The 19,296-nt window shown below is 49.0% G+C and overlaps 1 protein-coding gene across 1 annotated transcript; it reads right to left on the bottom strand.

The window, feature by feature from the left end:
- Positions 1 to 3,198: 3,198 nt before the first annotated feature.
- LOC144159663 (ninjurin-2-like) lies at positions 3,199 to 19,214 on the bottom strand. Its single transcript, XM_077691288.1, has 4 exons — positions 18,743 to 19,214; positions 11,911 to 12,171; positions 7,983 to 8,137; positions 3,199 to 3,378 (listed from the first exon to the last, which is right to left on the bottom strand). Exons 1-4 carry the CDS (start codon positions 18,815 to 18,817, stop codon positions 3,339 to 3,341), a joined length of 531 nt encoding a protein of 176 aa, XP_077547414.1. The 5' UTR covers positions 18,818 to 19,214; the 3' UTR covers positions 3,199 to 3,338.
- Between the last annotated feature and the right edge of the window lie 82 nt (positions 19,215 to 19,296).

Below are 19,296 nucleotides of genomic sequence, written 5' to 3'. Positions count from 1 at the left end.
CTTCCTTACTTGTGCGTTTCTGTCAAAACCTTTGCCAGGATTACTGAAAGCTCATTCGGACAGGAGTGTGTGAAATGGACTCTCTGAATCGATAAGAGAGTGTGCTGGAATGATTGCATACTTATGAACTGGCATTTACTTATATTTCCCGGAGAGAAAGAAGAATTCGTTGTGTTATATGTTACAATTGATAAAAGAGTTAACACTGAAGAAGACATGTGATAAGCTCTGGAACTTATGGAAGTTGTTGAGGAAGATAAACGACTTTTGAAAGTGATTCCAGAGCTCACAGGAGCAATAATGTCACAGCAATTATGCTTGCATTGTTACCAAGCGTGGCAAGTGGCTGTTGTTGAGGGAAACATTACTGTCAGATGAAAGTGAAGCTGGCGAGCCCTACTTTGCTTGCCACACGCCTGTGCTCCCACTTGCCCAACATTTTTTTGTTGCATCGTGTATACGATCGTGTGGCTACACAGTTTGTTTTTTGGGCATACCCAGAAACTCCCCATTATAGAGCACAGATGATGTATGGCATCCTGGCATGTCGTTATTTGAACAGACACTGTGTTGGAGGGAAAATTTAACGGTAACACGGAGATTGCAAAGCAGCCTCTCGCCCACACTAAGGAGCACATGGAGTTCCGCTCATGTCGTCTGCAACACTGGCAGTTGGGTTTTGCCAGTTGTGGACAGTGACTAGCCTGACATTATGCACAACTTCATGCAACTCCAGCTTGCGCCTTCATTTCTCAGACATTTCACTAGAGCTCCTCGGTGTGGTGGCGTCATCTGCTGGGCACGCAAACAAGTACCCAAATTACTAGCTGATGACATCGCATATGAGCAGTTCTGGTAGAGCTGGGCCCAGCATATGCCATGCTGAGCTCTTGGGTTGGATTTAGGTGGACCTGTTCTTTGCTTCAGTACCTTTGGCTGTAGCAGTTGATGCATCCAACATCAGTGGATCCACAAGTTTCTGAAATGTGTTGCAGACATGCAGTGCAAGAACAAGTGGCTACCACTGGCAAGCAGCTTGTGTTTTTTAAATCGTCCGTGTAATTCAGTCCTTTTGCTCTCGTTGGGAAACAAGTTAGTGGGCGGCACCATGCACTTTGGTACATGCACTGCTTGATGAAATGTTCAGACGTGCGCTGTTATCAGCTGGCGACTGCGGCAGCCTACACTACTACTTTCCACAAGGGGTGTGTGCGGGGCCTTGCAACAAGGTGCACAGATAACCCTTAAAAAGGATAAACACAGTAGCACGAATGCGTGCTAGAGGCAACAGTAATTAACAAAAATGGCCGGCATTGGCAGAAAGTTGGTGATGAAATTTATGATGGCGCTTGCACGTAACTGGAAGTGTGCGAAAAAAAGCTGACTAATGGCGGTAAGTGTGACCACTGGTGGCACTGTGAAAAGTGCTTGAACTGTCTCGAGTGACGCCAAGCGGAGCAGACGTGTTTCTTGTGCGCTCCGCTCTGCTGGTGCAGTCAGCAGCCGAACGAAAATGTAGAGCGCACAGGGAGCCAGCCGAAGCGGGGTACTTACTGGCACCATCTTTAACAGCAGAGCTTAAGCTTTTAGTTCCGCAGTATGGCGTTGCCAGAAAAAAAGACCGAGCACGCCTCGTAAGGAGCGCCCGGCATCGGCCAGCTCGACCTTTGACAACGCTCTGCCCAGTGTTTGTGGCATTATCTCTCGCGTGCTGTTCTCCTAGCCAGTTCACATGCATTCACGTCTGAAATGGGGAGCACAGACGGCGAGTTGGTGAAGCAAGTTGCTGCGGGTACCAGAGCTCTTCGGTGTAGGCAGCTACGAAACTCCGCCTCAAAAAACGTCCCGCACCTGGACCCTCCCCCCCTGCTTTGGATCGTGCGTACTGTGGCGCCACCGCCGCCACCGCATGCACTACCAAAAAAATAAACTAATTATTAAAACTGACAATTTAACGTTAAACTTTGGTTTAGGGGCACATAATTTTTTATTTCTGTACTTGTCTAAGTTATTCAATGGTTTCTTAACTGCGTTTTTTTTTTTTTTTTTTTGCGATTGTTTCTGCGTGCACTCCGGCACCTGAAGAACTAAGTTTGCAGTTGTCGCTCGGCCTACATCACACTGTATGCCAGAACTAATCCAGTCGCTGATCAAGTGGCACTAAGTAATCCTTTCAACCTTACGTAAAGCCATCGAAGTGAATTTCTAACGCTCTTTTGCCGCCGGAAGACTGCAGATGATGCACAGCAGACGACAATGCGGAGGCGACAACGCATCCCGCTGACCACTCGGTCGCATTTTTTTACTACTCTTGGTTCAAATGCATATAAAACCCTTGCGCGATTGAAAACATTGGGCTTCCTCAGCACAACAAATTTACGTAAGCACCCAAATAGCATTTTTCTCCCGGGTGGTCGAGCAGCGAACCACGGTGTAAAGTTTATTTTGTCACCAACAGATGGCGCCACTGTACAGGAAAATCCAAAACAGTGGACCAATCGTAAGGCCACTTTTTGATGCATGGGGCCTATGGGGAGTTTTGCAACTCTTATATTAAGTAACTCTGGCAGGTACTAGCACATGCTAACGTGGTCCTCTTTTGGAGAGATGTGAAAGGCTGTGGACAAAATGATCCGGACCTGCCAGTAATGGAGAACACAGTGCCAAGTTCAAAAATCCATGTGAGGGGCAACAGCCAGGTCTCCAACGAAGGAAAAAAAAGTGCCTGGTGCAGCCTTAGGAAAAGGTGCTGCACTAACAGGAAGCATTCCTAACCTGATTACCCCCAACACATGCTCAAACAACTACAACTCAACAAACATGAGTAGTCAGCACTGTTTCACCAAGCGTAGGCTACCACACGCCAGCACACACACGCTTTCTCTACTTTGGTATTCCCCTCCATTTGTGTACGCTGCTGCGGATATAGGAAAAGTGTGGGAATGACCTACCCTACATCCTTGCCTCGGCTGCGCACCCCACTTTTGCCAGCATGGCAGACTTGGGCATCTTGCCTTCTAGTAACTCATTATCTGCGCACGCTGGAAATTCAGTGTTTTAGAAGAACAGGGTTACTTCACTCGCTTACCCTGATAAACCCATACTTCCTGCCTCCTGTTTTCTTAGTAAATTGCTGCCCCATTCGGCCCAACACTCTCGTCTTTTGTGGCTAGCATAAAGGCAGCAGACACAGAATCATTTGTGCGATGGTGAGAGTTTAATTACAATCGTTCATGGCATAACAAAGAAAAAATGAGGCGGTTGATGACAATGTCTGGTGAACATTTCAAGCAGATGCTTCTTGTTCCATGTTGCATGAGTCTTGCTAAGAAGCACTCTCATGGTAGACGCGGCGAGTTTTCGCTCCATCTTGGGATGCTGAAAAAAGAAAAGGTCAAGCAACCTGTTCACGCGCTACTTTGTTCAAATTCTAGGTTATGCATCAATCTTTACATATGTACATATGTAGTAAGTACTAAGTGACTTACGATAGCTGAAGTCAAATAAAAAAACTTGAGGCCTTTTTTGTGGGGAAGAAGGGGTTGGAACACAGTGTGTGAATTTTTAGATGTTTTATACGAATGCTGGAAGCATCACTGGTGCAAATAATTTCAGTGGCTGTCATTCTTTGCTAGTAGGAAACTGTTATGCAAAGAATTCAAATGGGAAGGGGACAGCAAATGCTTCATGACATGCATTTGTACATTCCAACTTGTCAACGTCATCACAATCAGAGGAGGAGGAAGAAGCTTTATTCAACTGGCAGGGTCCGTAGTCGAGGACCCCTTTGGTTCTCCATGCTGTCTTTGCCCTTTTGGTCAGCCATAGCTGACTATTCCTGTCAGAGCTGGCAGGTTCACTCTTCCACTGCTCATAAGTAGGACTGGGAAATGGATTCAAGTCTGGGTTATTATGGCACTCCCAGACCATGTAGTAGAGAGTAGCGCGTTGGTCACAATGTCTGCCCAGCGCGGTATAGGCACCGGTCATTTCCCAGAGGGCGACACCCAGCGCCGCCTTCGGCAGATACGTGCAGCACTGGGTCGGTCACCGTGCTCCAGCACGGTCGTGGCTGGGGCACGCCACTTACTCGCCACACCCAGTGAATCATATCTTTTCTTTAAAATAAATTTCTCTATTCTACATTATTGTGCCACACAGTGAAGGAGAATGAAATCGGATTTCCTTGGTTGAACTAGCGTGCGGGATGGAAAGTCGAAACAAATTGCCGTTACACCCAGACAGGAAACGCCTTCACGGGATAACTCGCGCGTCTTCTGCTGCCCCGCAGAACTTTCTCATGATCTGTGTGTTCTGGTTAAAAAAAACAGTACTTTGTTGTTTTTGGGTCCCCTATAGAGGATATTTCATTTGCGAATACGATATCAGACGTTGCGCGATGTTTCTGTGCGTTAGCCGATCTATGTGAGTGCACTTGTCGAAATACATTGACTGCAGAGCTACGGACTGTGCAACGTGGGCGTTACATTGGGTTCGATCTGAATAAGGTACTTGGCGCATGCAACAGTATGAAATTCACACTTGTTTCTGTATATTGGAAGTGGTGCCATTAATGAATGGAACGCACCATCGAATACGGTCTCGACAGCTAAAAATCTAATGCTGATTTTGAATTCCTCACTTCGTTTACAACAATCGGCACACTCTTCTTTTCATGTGTCTTTGTTCGCTTCTGTCGGAGCACCGCATGGCCGATATCGCCTTTACGGATAGAGAAAAATACACAGCTTTGTGTCTCTGCTAGCTTCTCCCCCATTAACTTTACTGGTTTCTTTGTGCAACCCAGCACGCCAGTTTATAAAAACATGCCAAAAAAAAACCCTCCGCGGGAAGGCTATCGAAGAACTTTCGTCAGGATGAGGAGGTCGAAAATGGAGGGCGGGGTGTGGACCTGGGGTGAGCATGCAGAATACGCAATAAGCATATTGGAATTATTTTAGAACATTCATTGGGGGGGGGGAGGACCATCGGTGAGCATGCAGAATACCCAATAAGCACATTGGAATTATTTTAGAACATTTATTGGGAGGAAGACCTGGGGTGAGCATGCAGAATACGCAATAAGCATATTGGAATTATTTTAGAACATTCATTGTGGGAGGGGGAGGACCAGCGGTGAGCATGCAGAATACCCAATAAGCACATTGGAATTATTTTAGAACATTCATTGGGAGGGAAGACCTGGGGTGAGCATGCAGAATACGCAATACGCATATTGGAATTATTTTAGAACATTCATTGTGGGGGGGGGGAGGACCAGCGGTGAGCATGCAGAATACCCAATAAGCACATTGCAATTATTTTAGAACATTCATTGGGGGGAGGACCTGGGGCGAGCATGCAGAATACCCAATAAGCACATTGGAATTATTTTAGAACATTCATTGGGGGGAGGACCTGGGGCGAGCATGCAGAATACCCAATAACACATTGGAATTATTTTAGAACATTCATGGTGGGAGGACCCGGGGTGAGCATGCAGAATACCCAATAAGCACATTGTAATTATTTTAGAACATTCATTGTGGAGGGGGAGGACCAGCGGTGAGCATGCAGATACCCAATAAGCACATTGGAATTATTTTAGAACATTCATTGGGAGGGAAGACCTGGGGTGAGCATGCAGAATACGCAATAAGCATATTGGAATTATTTTAGAACATTCATTGTGGGGGGGGAGGACCAGCGGTGAGCATGCAGAATACCCAATAAGTGCATTGGAATTATTTTAGAACATTCATTGGGAGGGAAGACCTGGGGTGAGCATGCAGAATACGCAATAAGCATATTGGAATTATTTTAGAACATTCATTGTGGGAGGGGGAGGACCAGCGGTGAGCATGCAGAATACCCAATAAGCACATTGGAATTATTTTAGAACATTCATTGGGAGGGAAGACCTGGGGTGAGCATGCAGAATACGCAATACGCATATTGGAATTATTTTAGAACATTCATTGTGGGGGGGGGAGGACCAGCGGTGAGCATGCAGAATACCCAATAAGCACATTGCAATTATTTTAGAACATTCATTGGGGGGAGGACCTGGGGCGAGCATGCAGAATACCCAATAAGCACATTGGAATTATTTTAGAACATTCATTGGGGGGAGGACCTGGGGCGAGCATGCAGAATACCCAATAACACATTGGAATTATTTTAGAACATTCATGGGGGGAGGACCCGGGGTGAGCATGCAGAATACCCAATAAGCACATTGTAATTATTTTAGAACATTCATTGTGGAGGGGGAGGACCAGCGGTGAGCATGCAGAATACTCAATAAGCACATTGGAATTATTTTAGAACATTCATTGGGAGGGAGGACCTGGAGTGAGCATGCAGAATACGCAATAAGCATATTGGAATTGTTTCAGAATATTCATTGGGGGGGGGGCGGAGGACCAGCGGTGAGCATGCAGAATACCCAATAAGCACATTGGAATTATTTTAGAACATTCGTTGCGGGGGGGACCAGCGGTGAGCATGCAGAATACCCAATAAGCACATTGGAATTATTTTAGAACATTCATTGGGGGGAGGACCCGGGGTGAGCATGCAGAATAACCAATAAGCACATTGGAATTATTTTAGAACATTCATTGGGAGGGAGGACCTGGGGTGAGCATGCAGAATACGCAATAAGCATATTGGAATTATTTTAGAACATACATTGTGGGGGGAGGACCTGGGGTGAGCATGCATAATACGCAATAAGCATATTGGAATTATTTTGGAACATTTATATTTTGCGATATTTTTTGCTCTACACTACGGCTCTGGTGTGGGAACTCTATTAGAAAGTATTGCTTTTATTTCCTTCTATTTGCAGCAAAAGTATTAATCTAAAAAGAAGTTGCAACGCAAACATTTGGTCCTGCGTTTTGCATGTTTCCAACTTTTATTGAAGCCGATATTATCTGTATTTTTCTTACCCACTTAGTGGATTAGACAACAGTCTTACATAGGTGTAAGAAAAGCCAATGATATGATATTGAATAGCCGAAGACAAGCATTTCGGAACATCAATGCCAGAACATCAAGAGTGCACCGCATGTGGTTGTCTGTATTAAATACAGTGATAGCCACATGAAATAATAGATGTACCATATAATGGAAACACTGGGTGATAAAGTACGCTGTGATAACTGTGTTTGAGTGTTCTCGTTGTGAACAAATATACTGCGCACTTATGCGTATTTGCAGCCTCCTAACCAACCTTGTAACCGCCCAACTGCTCGTAATTCACAGCAGCACATAATCTGTTCACTTACTCTGTTTTTAAAATGCAGTAACCAATGCAGTCACTATGGCTTCTTACCCGCAAAAAAGAGGAGCATCTGAGAGGAAATGCAAAGTCTTAGGAGCAACCTTCACAGTGTGCCAGCCTGCGGCTGGGCAGGAAGGTGGTGATATCCCATCAGTGCCGTCTTGTTTGGAGGCTTCCTCTGTCTACAACATTTCTTTCTGCCAGAGTTGCAATATTTTGTAGGTATGTGAGCCAATAAAGTTATGCTCGATGCCTTTGCGAAGGCGCGTTCGAGGGCGATGAAGGCGGTCGACGCGGCCCGACCAACCCAGAGTTGTGCGCGTCTGCCGCGGCTGGCGCTGCGGTCGCCCAGAAAACTCTACTGTTCGGTGCCTATTGGGGGTGGGTGGCGTGTAATCTCGTAGGGTGTGGGAACGTGTTTGCTTGTAGTTGATGGAGGGTCACTGCTTGTTCTTTCGATAGCGGGTCGGCATCCTTGCTAACAGTGATGCTAACGATGAAATAGTGACCTATGTGGGAAAAAGTATATTGCAATACAGTACACTGCAGTGCTTTGTGTGTGTGTGTGTGTGCGCGCGCGCGCGCGCGTGCGTGCGTGCGCGCGTGCGCGCGCGCAGTTAGTAGTTGTGGACCACTTGGTGTGGAACTCTAGTGAGTTTCCAGCCATGCAGAAATAGAGAAGGATGCATACTCTGGTCCGCTGAATGCCGAGACAAAGATGTTGATGACTGTGATGAGGAAGACGCCAATGATGATGACGTTGTTGAACAGCTCTGCCCTGCGCTGCTGGTGAGTCTTGTTGATGTTGTACCGGCCATTGAAGATCAGCAGCACCCCCACCAGCACCTGCGGCCATGCGGAGCACCGTTCAGCACCCGGCCACCTTAGACCACGGCGCTCGTCATGCCTCGCATCGGCAATAATATCGGTGCTCTCAAAACAGTTTGTGGGTGGAATTATATACAATCGGACTAGCAGTTCTACTGACTACTGAGTGACTCAAAATTCTCTCTTAAGAAAGACTTGCTAGACCAACTTGGTTCTTTCATTGTGGTGATTTCTGCAATAGTGCAGCTGTCACAGCCAAGGTGCCTGCATGACGTTTACCAAAGGTGAGGACAAGGAAGGGGGGCCGTGGGGTGCCATGAAACGTGACACACGTAGTCTCTCAATAAGGTTGTGCACTAAATTCGAGGGGGTAAGACGTTCCCCAAACGGTGCAGATAGTGAAGTAACACCGAGATGCTTGGCAGGGTCACTGTAGGACTCTCAAAGTGTGTTTCTGGGAAGGAAGCTGCTTCTGATGGACGCCACAGCTATCCTCGCTCAAGGATGTCACAAAGGTGCTAGTGCCTCAAAGCAGAAGTGTGCTTCTTATGGCCCACTGACAGGTGGCCTTCAGCCCTTGCTTGCATGGAATGCTACTGGCATAAGTCGGCATGGAATGCTACTGGCATACCGTAGTCTCATACTCACCACGGATAGTCCGAGGATTCCCCATGCAATAGAAATATTATTAACGTGAAAAAAAATTCGAGCAGCTTGCACTATTGCAAGGCTAGAGAAACAGCAGAGCTGGAGGTTTTGCTAGGCTTTGCTAAGATTTGTTAGGTTTTGCTGGTGAGGCCACGTTTAGCAGGATTTTACAAGGCCATTCTGGTCGGTACCCCGCGCTGACAGCGGATCCCGTCCCAAAGAGGATGAGTCTAGGTTGACTCCCACCTCCACTCTTTCCCCAGCCGTGTACCACTAGTGCAAGCTGCGCTTTTTTTTTTCTTTTTTTCTTTTTTTTTTAGTGTACGGTCGCCGTTGGCTGAGCCCTGCTATATCTCTTCCTGCGCCAGTCGACCTTTTATGCCGCGCGTTGCCCGAGTAGAATTGAGCCCGGCTGCGAGGCTAGCTGTCGACAGTGCTGGAAGTTGGGCCCAACTAGAGTTGAGCCCTGCTGGGAGGCTAGGCCGGGAGGCTAGTGCGTGCCCTCCGCTTTTGCTTATGCGCGCTGCTTTCACGCTCTCTCTCCTCGCTAGAAAGCACTGCGTTCTTTTTTTTTTTTTTCCTAAAGGAGTACTGACACCACATTTCGACGCCTAAAAAATAATATAATTGGCTTCAGTAGTTTGTACAGATGCCTCACAGAAATTTTTGCAGCGATCCGAGGCCGGAATTACATCGAAAATCGATTTTGAGTGTACCAGCCGCGAGCTACCACAAATCGGGAGCACTATAAAAAAAAAGAGTTTTGTGGGGAACTATTCACAAAATGATGGGGTATGCGTGGTCTGCGGAAAAGAAACAGAAACTATGCGGCACATAGTGTTAGAATGTGAGGATATCCATCCAAATCTACATGAAGGGAATATTCGGCTTCTAGAAGCCCTAGGATTTAAGGGTATCACAGAGGAAGTTAACTTCAAGGCTGTCGGGGGTACGAAAAGAAGATTAGAATGCTGGTGAACCAAAAGCAGAGAGGGGAATATTGCCTACGACATTTACCACCTGTAACAGAAAAAAAAAAGTATTTTGTGCCTGCCCAAAGCAGCGCTAGTATTAAACCAAGAGTGTAATACATGGGTATATTAGTCCTTTTTGGTAAGATGACATGTCATCACCCCGCTAGAAAGGGGAAACCAATATCGATCATCATCATCATCAACAACATTGGCCGGCGCATGGAGGAAAAATACTCCTTTTCTTTCCTCCATGGGCCGGCGTGTCTGGCCGGTTCAGGGTGACGTCATATAGTCGTTTTCGGAACCGGAAGCGATAGCCTGCGTTGCTGTTGTCGGTGGTCTTCGTTTGGGTAGGAGACGTAAGTGTACGTCTGTGAGCAATGCTTGTAAACTTTGCGCATTTTGCGTGTTCGGCGTCTTTGCTCCTCAGTTCGTGGCCGGCGCATGGTGTTACCTTGCACTGGTGCCGAAAACTGCGCGGTGTCTTATCTGAGCGGCCTGTGCGCGTAGACGAGCTCGCCGAAGTTGTGCTATGGCAAGCTCGCGGAATGCGAAGTACTGCTCAGTGGAAGCCTGTCCGAGCAAATCGACGACGACGCCAAGATGCATTATTTTCCACACGAAGACATGCAGCGCGAAACATGGACTGAGTTCGGAACTTCGGGCGCAGCGGCGGCCGCAACTGTCGCCCAAGCCAAGCGGTCTCGGCGTTGCTCGGGTCAGCTTGGGTGTTGGGAACTTTTGTGGCGAATTTGCGGACACCTGTTCCTTTTGTACGGTCCCTGCGTCCGAAGCCGACACGAGCCACCTTCTATGGACCTGCCCTGCCCTTCAAACCTCTCGCCTGCAACACCTCCGGGGCACAGGGCTCCATCCTGGGAGACCCCTGATCTACAGCGGTGGATATGGGGCCCTCAGTATCGGTCTCTGCTGACGTTTCTGCGTGAAATAAATGTGATGTTGTATATATAATTGTTATGCCGTAAGGCAAACTCTCGCAAAAAAATTTTGATCGCCGCTCTCTGTACAACTGCGAACGACAATCCCTTACTCGACTTTTCACCACACTATCATCCCCTTTTTCGCATGTGGAACTTTATTTTGGCGATAATTGCCGTTTGAGCGATCGGTGACCAAGACATGTCGTGGCCTGTTCTGATTTTTACCGCGCAGGTGGCGCTATATTGCGGCCGCTCGCCGCACCGCGGTGCCGGCAGTGCTGGGTCGGAGCGCCGAACCTCCGCTGCCGGTCAGCGTAGACTCACCATCGCGGCAAACATATGATCGCCGCTTTCAAATTCAGCGCTGATAACAAACCCTAGTAGCACAATTTTTCACCACACTAACATCTACTGGGGCTCTTCGATTTACAGTCTCGGACTCACTGCGGACTCCCCGAGAAGCAGTCCGGCATTCGATTTTCCCATGTATCCCTATGGCTTCGGGGAATCCTCGGACTACCCGCGGACTATCCGCGGTGAGTCCAAGAGTGTAAATCGACGAGCCCCACTTTCTCGCATGTGGAACTTCTTTTCCGCGATCAGATTGATTGGAAGAATGGCGACAAGCTGTTGATATATCACGGTCTACGCCGGTTCGAGCCGCAGCGATATTAAAAAACGGACGACGGCGAAGACATCGCCGGCCTAATCGCCTGGCCAAATAAAGTTGTTCTGTCTGCTTGTCTGTCTGTCGGGTAACAGCGACTCATCCGAGTCTGACGATTCAGACGACATGTCGACTGCGCGGGCGAGTGCACACCATGTGCAATCATAGCAGACGATGCGGCAAACGTCCCTGACGTCACGAAAACCGTAACGTCACATTCTCCGTCCTGCATTTGAGCGGCCGTTCGGCGCGCGACGACCGAATTTGAAACTGATTGGAATGAATGCGTTATAATTAATTCTACGCTGGCGGCTGACCGCTTTTGGTTCGATTTTTGTAATTACTGGACCATTAGGTATTCTTTACAGCATAAAAACCGAAAGGGAGAAATTTAGTGCCAGGAGTCCGCGGTGAGTCCTAGACTGGTTATTGGAAAGCCTCACTGCTGGGCCCAGTGAATCTGTGGCTCTTCGGGGTGATCGCAAATGTGAGACTGCTTTGAGAGTGCCTCCCTTCGTCCCTTTGAAAGCCTGTCAGCAGCGGGAGGGTGTATGCGCGTACCTGTAGGGCGATGGAGAGAGCGACGCATGTGACGGTGAGCGTGTAGAAGCGGTTGGCCTCGGGCCCCTCGTGCAGCAGGTGCTTGAGCTGCGAGGCGTTGGCCGTGAGCAGGGCAATGTCCATCATGCCCTGCGCGATGCTCTTCTTGGTGGCGTACAGGTTCATGTCCATGCAGCGCACACGCTTGCCTCCAGGCACGTCGGGGGCCGCCGGGGGCACGAAGCCCGGCTCGGGCAGCGTCGGAGGGTACTCGGGGCTGCCCTGCAGGTGTACGACAATGGCGGCACGCACATTTTAGAATCCTATCCCGCGTGCATTTTTCAAAGCGAAGCATTACTAATCGCTTCCAGCGGTTTCGCCGTCGCGTTAAATTGGACCTTCATTTGACAGCCTTACCCTTGGCGACGCATCACGTGACTCGCCGGGCCGCTGCCGGCTTGGCGCATGCGCTCTCTGCAGCTGGTTCGCGCCTAACCACGTGACTCACCGCGTGCATGCGAGCCTGGTCATGAACGAGAGCGAGGCCGGGCCGTCTTTTCTAGGCGCTGCGCGGAAGCTGGCGGCTTTGAGCCGTCGTCGGCAAGCGGCGCCTGACCACCGCGCGTACATCGCCCGATGAGCCCTTGGGCCCGGAAGACGCCAGAAGCGGGACCACAACCGTAGACAAAGGCGGGCTTCGGACTAATAGTATAATAATTACATCTAAAGCTAAGGTTAACCAACTTAACCAGGCTAAGCCAAGCTTTCGCTTTCCATGTCCAGGGTTAGCTGAGCTGAGCCGCAGCCTTTTTTTCTTTTTTTTCAAGTGGGATAGAATTTGTGAGGTTTGTAGTTGCACAACTGCGAACAAAACAGTGCGGAACACGGGAGTGAAGAAAGTATGTACACAAGCGCAGCCCACAATCCAAATATGTCAGCACTTCTTCACTCTGTCCCGTGTTTTGCGTTGTTTCACTCGAACAATTTTTGAGGGCAGATCTGTAGTAGCTTCGCAGCACTTCGAGGCATACCGGCTCCAACCAAATTTAACGTTTTTAAAAGGACACTCGCACATTACCAAGTGTCAGTGAGGTTTGAGTCATCTGGAAACTGGAGGAAGTAAGCGCGACTTATCTCGCACATAAGAATCTAAGGCCTCCAACGAGCCATGAAGGGAAGCTCTCCAGCGCAGTCCCTCAATCAAAGTATTGTTATTATTTGCCAGTCCTGGGCACTTTGTGGGCATGTACGCAATAAAAATTCTATGGGCAACAAAATAAGTATGGTTTTGATTCGGAGCAGTTCTGAACAGTCCAGAAGGACAAATAATTAAGGCTGAAAATTAGAGGCTGCCTCCTCTGTGATAGCAGCACGCAAAACCGAAACTAATTCATGCGCGCCCGTTGGACTCGATCGGTACCCAGGTGCCTAGGGAACAGGGAACGCCCGGCAGCCGTCGTGGCGTCAGACAGAACGGCGCCACGACCGCTCGAACTCTCTATGAGTCACGCCCAGCGCGCGGCCGTCCCAAAGCGCTCGCTCCGGGCCGCGTGCCGGGACCGCAGGCGAGCGCACACGGTTTCGCCCGGAAGTCCGTGCGTGTGCGCGGCGCCTGAACGCCACCCGACTGCCGGAGAACAATGGGCGGCAAATGGAGGGCGTTCGCGGAAAGGCCTAGCTTAAGTGGAAAACGTCCGATATTGTGATATTGTTTCCTCAGCGTATACGCGTAGCAATTCATTCTGTCAGCCAAAATTAGCTGCGCGGCTTCTGCATGCGTGTGCACGTTCGAGGCAGTTAAAGAGTGGTTAACTTATGCACAGTTATTCCCGCACGCATAATTCTTGCCTTGTTCTGCCGTCTATCATACTAAATTTTTTTCAGCAAATAAAATGGTAGCATCCGCTGTGGGGATAAAAAAAATGACAAGGTCCCGGGGAAGCACATAAATGTACAAAGCCCGCAAGTACATTTGCAGGGCTTATAAGTCAACTAAGGTAGAAAGGTGGGCCAGTTGGTTTATAGTCGTTTTGCGGGAACCAGTGTTAAGACGCTACACAAGAAGAGAAGACAGACACGACACTTGTGTAGCGTCTTACCACTGGTTCCCGTTTCAATAATAAGTCAAGCCAGAATTTTAAGTCCGTGGGTCTAGAACTAAAAGCACTATAACCATTGACTAAAAGTACCTGTCCAGAGTCGAAGTGTCAAAATCAGTTCAGGATCTCGAGAAAGATAACTACAGGCTGACAAGTGACCTTTGAGTGGCATTGAGGCCCTTAGGGGCTCAACTTGGGCACTTAAGAACGAAGTAACAAAAACTGGAAAGGAAAAAAAGCGAGAAGGCTATCACGTATATGAGCTTGCACAGTAGTCAAAATATGGAATCAAAAATATTTAGTTGATCATAAAAAGAATGGTTGCTGCGCTGCAAATTCACACCTCCGAGAACATATGTCTGCGTGCTAGAGGAGGTGCTTGGCCAAGAGTTTAGAATGAAAGGAATCACGTGCTGCATTCGTTTCGTGTAGCCAGAAACAACACTTTGAGCGCTGTAAGGCGGTCGTGTCCGTATACTATGAACTGTAGGCTTGAACGGAGGGACATTTAGATAGAACTCAGCTGAAGGCTCTGTTTGCTTAGAACAACAAAAGAGCATTTAAAACGCACAGCTGGCTATATAATTGAAACCTCCGCATCGCACACGGCTCTCTCAGATACTGTTCGCCGCCATACTATACACAAAATACACAAAGACATCACGGACGTCCCTGAGATCATGCTCATGATCCACGTTGGAAATGTTCAGCACCTACTGGCATGGGTATCTCTTTCCTTGTTTGTTGTCACTATTTTTCTAGCCTTTAATTAATCCCTCATCACATGTTCGCCAACATGCATTCCAAGCCGCCCAGCATTGTGACCTGTTATGGTGACCTCTTTGGGCTGGCCTCTTTGGTCTCTCTGAAAAATTCTCTCCTCCCCTATCGATTGGCTGGTTCCAGTACCAGTCCCCTCTATTAATAGTTCGATTGTTCAGTCTGCAGCATATATGTATCCCCTGCCCTCGAAGAGGTCTTCTCCAAATTCCCCTATACGTTGGCAGTGAGGCTACGAATTAGCTCGTCATGCATTGTTTACGTGTATGTGTATACAGACTGAGCTGGAATGTCAGCTTGCGCCCCCCAGCCCAATGGCGGCGGCAGAAATGCACAGGATGCAGTGTGGGCCGGTCTCGCTTAATTGCATCCACATCCGCCTCTCGCGGAGTTGACAGCGAGGCCGCCTGCGGAGTCTGCGCTTTTCTTTTTTTTTTTGTTTCTGTCCTTTTTTTTATGCCTGCCGCAAAGCTATAGCCTGTGCAACGATCCGTTTCGGGATTTCATCATAGCTAATTACAGATGCATACGCTGTTGAACTGACGAAGTGTCGCGGCTAAGGTGCCATAAGTCTTCGAAAAAAAGCCAGTGTAATATAAAGCTTCTTTCTCTGCGAAGCCAGGCAACTGTCAGAGGTTGAAACGTGCAGAATATGATGGTAAAAACCTTGTCACAGAAAAGAAGGCGCGGCGACTGAACATCCGAACTCAAAGACAATGAGGCAATCGCGTGGTTATTATCGTGCACACCTCGTCAGGCCACTAGTTTTTTGACAGACGCGGTTCCGGAAGACTCTACACACACATTATAAGGACCGTGCAACGCTTTCTTCAACACATAAGAAACGATTTTAGAACATGCTCAACATGCGTGTCCAATCCCAATCAGATTCGGTGGCCTCTAAATACCCGAGCTCTACGCACGTCGTATAACGTAGAAACTCGCTCAAAAGATCTTCCCCTCCTTCCCTACGTTATTCTAAATCCAGAAATGGTTTGGCTGCTTCAGTGACGTCACTAAACGTCCATTACAACGAAATCGCTAGATTCGAAATATTGCTCATAACGAATTGATTTGTCTGTGCCGCGGACTTTGTTTGGCGAGCTAGGGTATATAGCAACAAATAATATTCAGTTGGAAGTTAGCACTTGTCTCTGTCTCTACCCCCGTGTTTTCCTTCTTGTGCGCTTGAAGCTCGCGTCGAGAATGCAATTATACAGAGGCACATGCAGGCATTTGCTTTTTCAGATAACGGCTCGCTTATGCACGAAATTTAGCAATGGTTTGAAACCGTCACCTCGTTCTTCGGGCTGTTGATTGTCGGACTTAAGACTTTATTTCGTTTTTGCGTGCGCGCGAAGTTGTCTCCGGGAGGACAACAGCTGTGCGTTGAGGAGTAGAGAAAACAGCTGCAACTCTTGCGAAAATCGGTGTCGCCGCGAGCCCCTGAAGCGCTGCGCGAACAAACTGTCTTTCTTTCTTGGAGCGCACCCAATACGTGTGTGAGGTTCTGAGAAGCACCAAAAATCGTGACCAATTGAAATTTGCGTTAATTACGGCGACCCTACAATGAGTTGCACGCGCAGAGCACGAGTTGTTTTGAACGAGCATAACGAATGGGCGGGTTCATCCCACGGCGACGTCCACCCCTCTTGAGTCGGCATTCGGCTGGATTTGAATTACGGCCTATCTGCAAGAGGCGTGGCAGATGGAATGAAATTAGTAGTTGTTCGTTTGGAAGGTTTCTATTTCTCTCTCTCAATTTTAAAAAGGCCTTCTTAGTAATTCCAGTAAATGTTATGCACTTTTTACGAATACGGTGCACAACATTTACGGGAATTACTGAGAAGGCTCCAATATATAGCAATTTATCTTTTCTGTATAAAAATCCATTAGCTTTCGTGATCCGGTGGCAAAGCGCACACGTGGCCATCTTCTTTTGAGAACAATTCTAATCGCGGAATTTTTAGGACGGAATTCTGAGTTTGCCCGCTTCGAAAATGTTCATTTCGCGTCCGTTTCAGTCGTGACGTAGTTGCACTTGCCGGGCCTCTGACCAATGGGTCTGCTGCGACGCGCCTGGTCGTCTGCTTTCAGCCAATCACGGACACTTTGAAACGGACGTGAATGGCGAATTACAAGCTCTGTCCATTTCCTGTCCGTTTCGGGGTATCCATTTTGAGGGAGTCTCGGGGCGGGATATGCTTTCGTTCCAAAAATGCCCATTTCGCGTCGATTTCAATCAAGGCGTCGGTGCACCTGCGAAACGTCGGACCAATGACAAGCATAGAAACTGACGCTTCGCCTTGATTGTGCTGCGTCACATCCGGGTCGTTTGCTTTCAGCCAAACCCACCGCGGAGGCTCAGTGGTTAAGGCGTTGTGCAGCTGAGCCCAAGGACGCGGGTTCGATTACCGGCCGCGGCGGCCGCTTCTCTGATGGAGGCGAAAAGCGAAAACGCCCGTGTGTTCGAGACTTCGGCGCACCGTTAAAGATCCCCAGGTTATCAAAGTGAATTCGAAGCCCTCCACTACGGCGCGCCTCATCGCCCGTGTAGCGTCGGTGCGTTAAACCTCGTGATCGTCATCAATAACAGCTCGCTTTCAGCCAATCAGGGCTAGCTTAAAATAATAGAGTGTTCGCAATGGACGCGATATGAACAAAACTGGGTAATTCGCCCCTTATTGGCTGAAAGAAGACGATTAGGTATGACGCAGACCAAGCAAGGTGGGCCGCGGGTTTTGTGCATGTCATTGGTCAGAGACCTTGCAAGGGCAACTACGTCACGAATAAAATCGACGCGAAATGAACATTCGACACCTGTTTGACACGGACGAACTCGGAATTCCTCCTCGAATAGACTATATGTCCGCTTGAGCCGGCGCCCGCTCGGACGTCCGTGAGGCGGTGGAGGCGGTTCGTTATTCTCGGCGTGCACGCCGTCGCCTGGCAACATGTGTCTGAGCACAGCGCACAGCTGCGAACACAGAATCCACAGTTGTTCGTGGAGATATCCCTGGCTGTGTGTTGTGCAGGCGATCCTATTCATACGGCACGCGTAATCCGCCAGGGCGCTGGGCCAAGTTAGCGCGGGAACCCGTCTCTTCGGAGGATCCCGCGTACAAAAATAAACAGGCAAGAGGGAAGGAAACTCGCCTAACCGGGCAAGCGAGCGGAGACGCCACTTGGCGCGTTCTCGTAAACGTCTACGCGAGTATACATCTGTGGGGCCGGCCGCTCAAGTTAATTGATAGGCATCGCAACACTTGAGGAAGCGCGCTACGCTACGCCTTCCGGGAACAGGCGTGTACATTCCACGCTTCGTGATGTAACTCAATAAGCGTCGCTACGACACGTACACTGCCGCGCTTCGTGCATTTATCAATAACTTTTTGTCACCGCGCAGGGTAATTCGATTCGCCGAGTTTGATTGATCGGCGTTTTGAACACGAATCTATAAACGTGAATTAACGTATGCCCTTATTTTGTGCTCCTACGTGCGCACAAAGATGTCGTCTGCATGACTTGCAGAACAAGTGCATAATAGCGGCGGCTCGGTTTTTATAGATCTCTCGGGTACCCGTTACATTTCGCAAAACGTACACAGGCGCAAATGCGTGACTGTTCTGTGAGGATCAGACTTCGCAACCTCATCAATACCAGCCTCTTTCTTGAGTTTGCGAGAAAGTTGCGACAAAAGAATGCATACATGAATCCCATTTTGAGAAAGTTCCTGAAGTGTTAGGTAACATGCACTTCATTACCACTTACGTAACAATGTACAGCCTAACGCGAGCGAACCGCACAGTGTCAGCTGCGAACACAGTTCCTTCGAGTTCCTTCGTGAGCATGCGATATTAACATTTAATTTGGATAAAATAAAATGAAGAACTCTGTGAGGACGCAAACGCACGATGCGGATCTTTTTTTTCTCCACGCCTGTATGCACGGCATGCGCATAAAAGGGCGCTTGCCTCTCGCTCGATGAGGCGCCTGTCCAGCGGCTCCCGGACGTCTTCGGACATTCCGTTGGCCGGGCCGCTCGCCATGCCGCCGCAGTTGACCACGAGCCTGGGCGGCACTCGCTTGTACAGCACCACCACGTCGTCGTCGCTGCTGCCGCCGGTGCTGATCGCCGCCTCCAGCCTCGCCTCACCTACCGCGCGGCTCCGCGCGAGACAGCCGCGTCCAGTTCAGCACATGGGTGAATCGCGCGGCCCCCACGCGAATGCGGCCGCCGCGAACGCCGCGTTTAGCGCTGAGGACACCCGACAGAGACGAGCCCTTCCCCTCTTCCGCGAACGGGCGTTGCTGGCGGCAACAGCAGCGCGTCGGCTGCTCTAGCGCGACGAACGCTGCCGGTTTCAGACTCTGCCCCGCTAGGGAACGCGGGGAATCGCCGGCGTTGACTGTTTCCCCAGAGGCGGCTCTTGGCCGGCGGTGTGTTCGAACTCTGGTGACGGCAGGAAGTGTGCTCGCTTGCGGAAGCAGGAAGGGCTTCGCAAATACGTGGGGTCATATCTAATCG

This window comes from Haemaphysalis longicornis, unplaced genomic scaffold, assembly GCF_048455015.1.
Source record: "Haemaphysalis longicornis isolate Haplotype H1 unplaced genomic scaffold, Haemaphysalis longicornis Haplotype H1 scaffold_10, whole genome shotgun sequence".
In the NCBI taxonomy this organism is placed as follows: domain Eukaryota; kingdom Metazoa; phylum Arthropoda; class Arachnida; order Ixodida; family Ixodidae; genus Haemaphysalis; species Haemaphysalis longicornis.
This window is presented reverse-complemented; position numbering and strand designations above follow the sequence as displayed.

Excerpts from the sequence above, each read along its gene's own strand:
- LOC144159663 (XM_077691288.1), bottom strand. The coding sequence starts at position 18,817 with ATGGCGAGCGGCCCGGCCAACGGAATGTCCGAAGACGTCCGGGAGCCG. Across the intron at positions 12,172-18,742 it reads GGCGCCTCATCGAGCGAGAG|GGCAGCCCCGAGTACCCTCC; the intron begins GCAAGCGCCCTT and ends GTACACCTGCAG. Across the intron at positions 8,138-11,910 it reads CTCTCTCCATCGCCCTACAG|GTGCTGGTGGGGGTGCTGCT; the intron begins GTACGCGCATAC and ends GCATGGCCGCAG.